The 7,189-nt window shown below is 38.9% G+C and overlaps 1 protein-coding gene across 1 annotated transcript in view; it reads right to left on the bottom strand.

The window, feature by feature from the left end:
- Window positions 1–566, bottom strand: part of LOC107744191 (ATP-binding cassette sub-family C member 8-like) — a 76,335-nt gene extending 75,769 nt beyond the window's left edge. The window contains exon 1 of the mRNA XM_016557713.1: window positions 530–566. Within this exon, the coding sequence (XP_016413199.1) occupies window positions 530–566 (37 nt within the window). The remainder of the gene's footprint in view (window positions 1–529) is intronic.
- Between the last annotated feature and the right edge of the window lie 6,623 nt (window positions 567–7,189).

The following is a 7,189-nucleotide window of genomic DNA, read 5'->3' as shown; positions in this document are numbered from 1 at the left end:
GACAGGTTTGGTGGTCTGGGTAGGTTTAAGGGTGGGTTAAGGTGTAAGGAATGGGTCAACATTGTAATTATAAATGTAATTACAGAAATTAATTACAGATGTAATTACATGCAGGTTAGGGACAGGTTTGTTGTTATGGGTAGGTTTAAGGGTGGGTTAAGGTGTAAGGAATGGGTCAACATTGTAATTATAAGTGTAATTACAGAAATTAATTACATATGTAATTACATGCAGGCATTTTTAAAATATAAGTACAATGTACAAACATGTATGTGCACAATAAGTGCATTGTGCCAAATTATTAATTTAAATGTAAGTACATGGTTGTTAAGGCCACTTAAACAAGTAGGTCATTTTTATTCTCAGATAATACAATATCTTTCTTCACCTGTGTTAATTGCACTGTCAACCACAGCCTATCACAGTTTTTAGCTAGATGCAGAATCATATGACATCTTGTTGGATCCATAGGTGGAGTCTTAAAAGGTTAATTCACCCAAAAATGAAACTTCTGTTGTTAATTACTCACCTTTGTGTCGTTCCACACCTGTAAAACCTTTGTTCATCTTCGGAACATCAAATATTTTTGATGAAGTTGGAGAGCTTTCTGTCCCTCTACAGTCAGTGAACTTACACATTCAAGGTCCAGAAAGGTAGGAAAGATATCAAGTAATCCATGTCATTACGTACATCATTAAATAATCACATTTTATGAAGCGACGTGAGTGCTTTGTTTGTGAAAAAAACCCCGAACATAATTGACTGCTTCATTTATGAAAATATTATCCAAACATATGTGTCGTAGTACTCTAGTGAACACTCACTCATGTGCGTTGTATTGACGCACGAGTCTTCAATCCCGTGAACACAACACAAATGCATTGTGATGCTCTCATGAACACACAATGCAGATCAATATTTTCATAAATAAAGTTGCAAAATATATTTTTGTGCAAACAAAGCACTCGCGTCACTTAATAAATTTGAGGTTAAACCACTGGAGTCACATGGAGAACTTTAACGATGTCTTTCCTACCGTTCTGGGCTTTGAATGTGTAAGTTGCATTGCTGTCTATGGAGGTACAGAAAGTGTGGCAAACACTCACACTCAACACACACACACACACACACACGAACAAAGCATTGAATAAGCCTATAACAGTGTTTTATTTAATTTCGTGGAATAAAAACTGTCAGTCACACATACAAAAACAAAGTGAGCCTGTGACTAAGCTTTTATTTATTTATTTATTTATTTTTTGAATGTACCAATCAGCACACGCGCACACACACACACACACACACATTACTATGGAGCATAGCCTGAGCATGAGCAGTAAGTTGCTGGCCACAGCTCACTTAACGGCAACCGGTGTCACTAATAACAAGGGTTTCTGAATCCTACAGAGACCCCTTTAACAGTTAAATATCAGCATTTTTAGGGGTTAATCTTTACTGCTGACAGTGAAATGGCTTGAGCCATACTCTTGAGTACAGGTGCATCTCAATAAATTAGAATGTCGTGGAAAAGTTCATTTATTTCAGTAATTCAACTCAAATTGTGAAACTCGTGTATTAAATAAATTCAATGCACACAGACTGAAGTAGTTTAAGTCTTTGGTTCTTTTAATTGTGATGATTTTGGCTCACATTTAACAAAAACCCACCAATTCACTCTCTCAACAAATTAGAATATGATGACATTCCAATCAGCTAATCAACTCAAAACACCTGCAAAAGTTTCCTGAGCCTTCAAAATGGTCTCTCAGTTTGGTTCACTAGGCTACACAATCATGGGGAAGCCTGCTGATCTGACAGTTGTCCAGAGGACAATCATTGACACCCTTCACAAGGAGGGTAACCCACAAACAGTGAATTGGTGGGTTTTTGTTAAATGTGAGCCAAAATCATCACAATGAAAAGAACCAAAGACTTAAACTACTTCAGTCTGTGTGCACTGAATTTATATAATACACGAGTTTCAAAATTTGAGTTGAATTACTGAAATAAATGAACTTTTCCACGACAGTTTCGCAGGACTGCTTAATTTTTTAAATTTTTGGTAAAGAAATTATAAAGGAGTGATAATGACACATGAAAAAATAAAGCGTAGACAAGCTTGATGGTATTCAAGTAAACACAGCCGGTCGTGTCTTAAGTGAACATATAAGAAATTAGAAGAAATATGGATCAATATATTGGATATATTGTCTAGTGTTAGGGTTAAATAATATGTTGTTTATAAGTTGTTAATGGAGGGGAAAGCACTTCTCTTTCTCTTATGTATGAATCTAACTCTAGTATTGTTAAATGTAATGGCACTGTCTCTTGCATTTCAAATGATTGCTTGTAAATATTGTTTGTATTTTCAAATTTCAAGTTACTTGTATTTTTATTTAAATACATTTCTCACACTAATATTTTATATTTTAATTAAATACATTTGATGAGCAAGTATTTGTAATTTGTAAAATATATATATATATATTTTTGATGTATTCATGCCCATCTCTGACTATCATTCATTTGATCACCAATGGCAGATAGCAAATTAAACATAGTTGAATAAAAATAATTTTATTTTGCATATCAGACATGTATTAAATGCAATAGCCATGTTCTTCTACTGTTTTTTTACTATAGAACCTGCTGAAAATGAAATTGTCGAAATTCCAGACAATATCTTTTCCTCTACCCTAAATGTACAACAATCTATAACTCACTAAAGCCTGTATGACTTTTTTGAATTCATAACATTTGAAATGCCCTGCTTCACCACACACCTTTTTATATTGCATCTGACAGTATTGATTCATTGTGTAATATTTTTTAATCACAGATAAAACCACTGATGGTTAATTTCTTTAGTGTTGCAACTAATCATAAATACATATTTAATTTTGACTGATTAAGCCTGTTTATTTCTTTAGACACAGAAGAGTTTGGACTAAATTAGAGTTACAAATGTGACAGAATTACAAATGTGATAGTTACTACATGATGGTTTTGCACAAACATGCGTCAAATGCCACAACATTAAGGATGTGAATACCTGTAATGTGGGGTTTGGTGTTTGGGTTTTCTTTCATGTTCATGTTTTTCATGTCTTTTATTTTGTAATTGTTTCATGCTGTCAGTGTCATGCTTCCCTTGCCCTCATGTATCTCTGCCTTGTGTATGTGTCATGTTCTGATTGGTAGTCTTAGTCATGTGTCTTATTTCCCATTGGTTTGTTCATTTCATGTGACCCTCCTTGTCTGCTATAAGTAGCCATCATGTTCCCATTGTGCCTTGTCGTGTATTGAAGTTGTAACCTGCTGTCGGTGAGTCTATTCTGTTTGTGCCTCGTCAAATCTGTTCATGCCTAGTCAAGTCTGTTCAAGTCAAGTCAAGTCAAGTCAAGTCTGCGTATCTTGTTTGGATTATGTTTGGATTTTGGATTTCACCTTGTTTGAATAAAACTGCACTTGGGTTCTCACTATGCTCGCCTTCAGTGGACTGGATTCGTTACAGAATACACGACCTAGAACAAAATGAACCCAGCAGTTGTTCGCCTTCTGAGCCTTCGTCAGGGAAGTCGGACCATAGAGGACTATGTGGAGGACTTTTGTGGTTTGTGGTTTGACATTTTTCGTCATTGATTAAATGAGCCCATTTGCTCCCAGCTTCTTGGAGTCTGTTCACGTCACGTCTGCCAAGCCAGAGTCTGCTCACGTCACGTCTGCTACACCAAAGCCTGCTAACGTTTTGTCTGCCAAGCCAGAGCCTGCTAATGCCATGTCTGCTACTGCAGGACCTGCTCACACCATGCCAGTTAAGTCAAAGTTTACTCATGTCATGTCCACCATGTTAAAACCTGATCACGTCATGTCTGCCAAACCAGAGTCTGCTAACGTCATGTCTGCTACCCCAGGGCCTGCTCACGTCATGTCTGCCAAGCCAGAGTTTGCTCATGTCATGCTGGCACCTCAAGAGATTCTTCACAAAATGGCCGCCACACAAGAGTCTCGTCACGACATGGCCGCCATTTCCGAGTCTGCTCACGCCACGCCTGAGTCCCCGGCCAAGATGGCTGCCACACCTGAGTCCCCGGCCAAGATGGTCACCACACCTGAGTCCCCGGCCAAGATGGCCGCCACGCCTGATGGACCTACCTCTGATGTTGGTGAGAGCTGCAGGCATCCCCATAACATCAGTGCTCTCAAGCCCAACCGTCCTAGAAGTCCTGCTGCCCTTACTGTAATGGCGGTCGCCATTTTAAGCGTGTGGGCTGTACACTGCGCTCAAGAGGCCTCTCCTGTCCATGAATCTGCTCCGGAGGCCTTTCCTGTCCATGAATCCACTGCAGAACCTCCTGAGGTGGTGGCGTCTTCTTCCGAACTCACTGCCTGCCCTGTCACGGCCACAGAGGCCGTTCACAAACCCACTGTCTGTCCTGTTACGGCCATGGAGGCCGTTCACGATGTCACGGCCGCCGCGGCCGTTCACGAACTCACTGTCTGCCCTGTCACGGCCTCCATGGCCGTTCATGAACTCACTGTCTGTCCTGTTACGGCCATGGAGGCCGTTCATGAATTCATTGTCTGTCCTGCCACGGCCAAGGAGGCCGTTCATGAACTCATTATCTACCCTGTCATGATTAAGAAGGTCGTCCATGAATTCACTGCCTGTCCCGTTACGGCCATGGAGGCCGTTCATGAATTTACTGTCTGTCCTTTCACGGCCAAGGAGGCCATTCAAGAACTCTCTGCTTGTTCTGTCTCAGTCAAGTGGTCTGTCCATGTCTCTGCTCCGCCATGGCTTCCTGCTCTGCCGTCACCACCCGGCCGCCCTGCTCTGCCTGCACCACCCGGCCGCCCTGCTCTGCCTGCACCGCCATGGCCCCCCGCTCTGCCTGCACCGCCATGGTCCCCCGCTCTGCCTGCTCCGCCATGTCTCTGCCTTGTGTATGTGTCATGTTCTGATTGGTAGTCTTAGTCATGTGTCTTGTTTCCCATTGGTTTGTTCATGTCATGTGACCCTCCTTGTCTGCTATAAGTAGCCATCATGTTCCCATTGTGCCTTGTCGTGTTTTGAAGTTGTAACCCGCTGTCGGTGAGTCTAGTCTGTTTGTGCCTCGTCAAATCTGTTCATGTCTAGTCAAGTCTGTTCATGCCTCGTCAAGATACGTGGACTGCAAGTCAGTTCAGTAAGCAATATTCTCACAAAAGCAGTTTATTCAAGGTAGCACTTTATTTTACAGTCCTGTTCTGCATGTACATACTGTGTAGTTATTATAGTAATTAAATTAATTGAGTAATAACTAGGTACTAACACTGAACCTACCCCTAAATCTAACCCTAACCCATATAATTACCTTATATTACCCAGTACTTACTTTAAGTACACTATAAGTACATGTAAGTGCACATACTGTAAAACAAAGTGCAACCTTATTCAGTGTACTGAAGAGAACACTTGAACACAGACTGCTGTGTCCAAAAACACATACTGTCTGAGTAAGCACTACATTCGATCAAGGCAACTGTTAAAAAAGTATTGTCTACAGTATGCATGCATGTAGCATGTAATTTTCTAACAACAATTCTGCCAGCGATTTCTTTATGGGCCTGTTGATGATTAACATTTCCGACTCAGAACTCAGACTTCGGAGAATACGCTCTGATGCAAACATCAGAATTTCACAATTGTACAAAACTGTATTTCTATGGGCAAAGTCAAGACTGCAGTCGCAGTTTGTGAGGAGTTGGTGCTGTATTTCACACAATGATACTGTTCTTTTGAAATATACATTGTGTTCCAAATTATTATGAAAGTGACAGGTTTTCAGTGAAATAAACTTTCAGGTTTTAGTTTTTCAATGAAGTGTTTGTTTTATTTCCCATATCAGTCTCAGACATGCAGGGTTGTTATTATATGTCAGGTGATATTAGATATTGTTCCACATTATTAAGCAAGTCACACTTATTATGCAATATGGGGAGGAATAAAAAAATGCCTAAGAAATGCATGAGAAAATGTCTTGTAAAAGGCATTATGTGGCAAAAACTCAATAGAGATAATCAACCTATTGAAAGATTTGTGAGTGAGCACAGAAGAATTTGCCAGAGGCTTAAAAAAATAGCTAACTGACTGAAAGGAACATCAAAACAACAACCACAAGACAAACCAAAATGAAACAAGAATCACTACAACAATGATGAATGGAGCATTTCAGAAAAAGTTTAACCTGAACCTCTAAGCATTGTAGTTTGGAACGAAGATACCTAAAACTGATTATCACAGAAGAGTGATCAGAGAGATGTGATCTTTGGCTGTTTAAAGGGCTGTCCATAACGGGATAGTTCACCCAAAACTTGGTTTAATAAGTTCATGGTTTTCAGCCAGCAGTTTCTGTATGGGCCTTTTGATGACTGGCACACTCTTTTCCTCTGAATTTTACAATTGCACAAACCTGCCTTACTTTGGGCAAAATTGAGAGTACAATGGCAGCTCAAGAAGGGAAAGTGATGTTTAACAATGTATTCAAGACCTTTGTTCATTTTGTTTTCATAATACACAATAATATCCTTTAATGTAAAAATGTAGTTAACCTTTACTAAATTAAAAATAAATTTAGCCAATTCCATCCAAATGTTTTGGACAATTTTACCTTTAAAAGAACAAATGAGTCACCAGCTCTCTCTGTCACTTTTACAAAAGGAACATAAATCATCAATATCAGAGTATCTTGAAATGAATGATTTAACAGGGTAAATGGTATGCACATTTTTTAAATGTACTTCTTTAGTTTTATTATTAATACAATATTTAAAAGATATTAATCAAGCGATCTTCCAATTAATATTATCAGTAATAGAGTAAAAAAAAAAAATCCTCTTTTTTTTTTTTTTTTGAAAATTAGTACAAATATGTTTATTAAATTTTTTTATCAGTCAGCTCAGCACCATTTAATGTTATAGAGTTGTAATGACTTTTAACAAGCTGAACAAGGATAAGAGGAATACCTTTAATAACAGAATAAAATTCCTTAAGTAAGGGATAATGTACATCCAGTCGGTTGCTATCACACTATAACCCTCGACAGGGTGATCAGGACCCCGATGTGAAGCGGATACGGTGCAGTCACACCACTTATTACACAACATTTCACCACATATTTATGGCGATAAAAGATATTGATTTAAGA

The sequence above is a fragment of the Sinocyclocheilus rhinocerous genome, unplaced genomic scaffold (genome assembly GCF_001515625.1).
Source record: "Sinocyclocheilus rhinocerous isolate Xijiao unplaced genomic scaffold, SAMN03320098_v1.1 scaffold2935, whole genome shotgun sequence".
In the NCBI taxonomy this organism is placed as follows: domain Eukaryota; kingdom Metazoa; phylum Chordata; class Actinopteri; order Cypriniformes; family Cyprinidae; genus Sinocyclocheilus; species Sinocyclocheilus rhinocerous.
The sequence above is the reverse complement of the archived record's forward strand: the minus strand, read 5'-3'. Positions and strand labels throughout refer to the sequence as shown.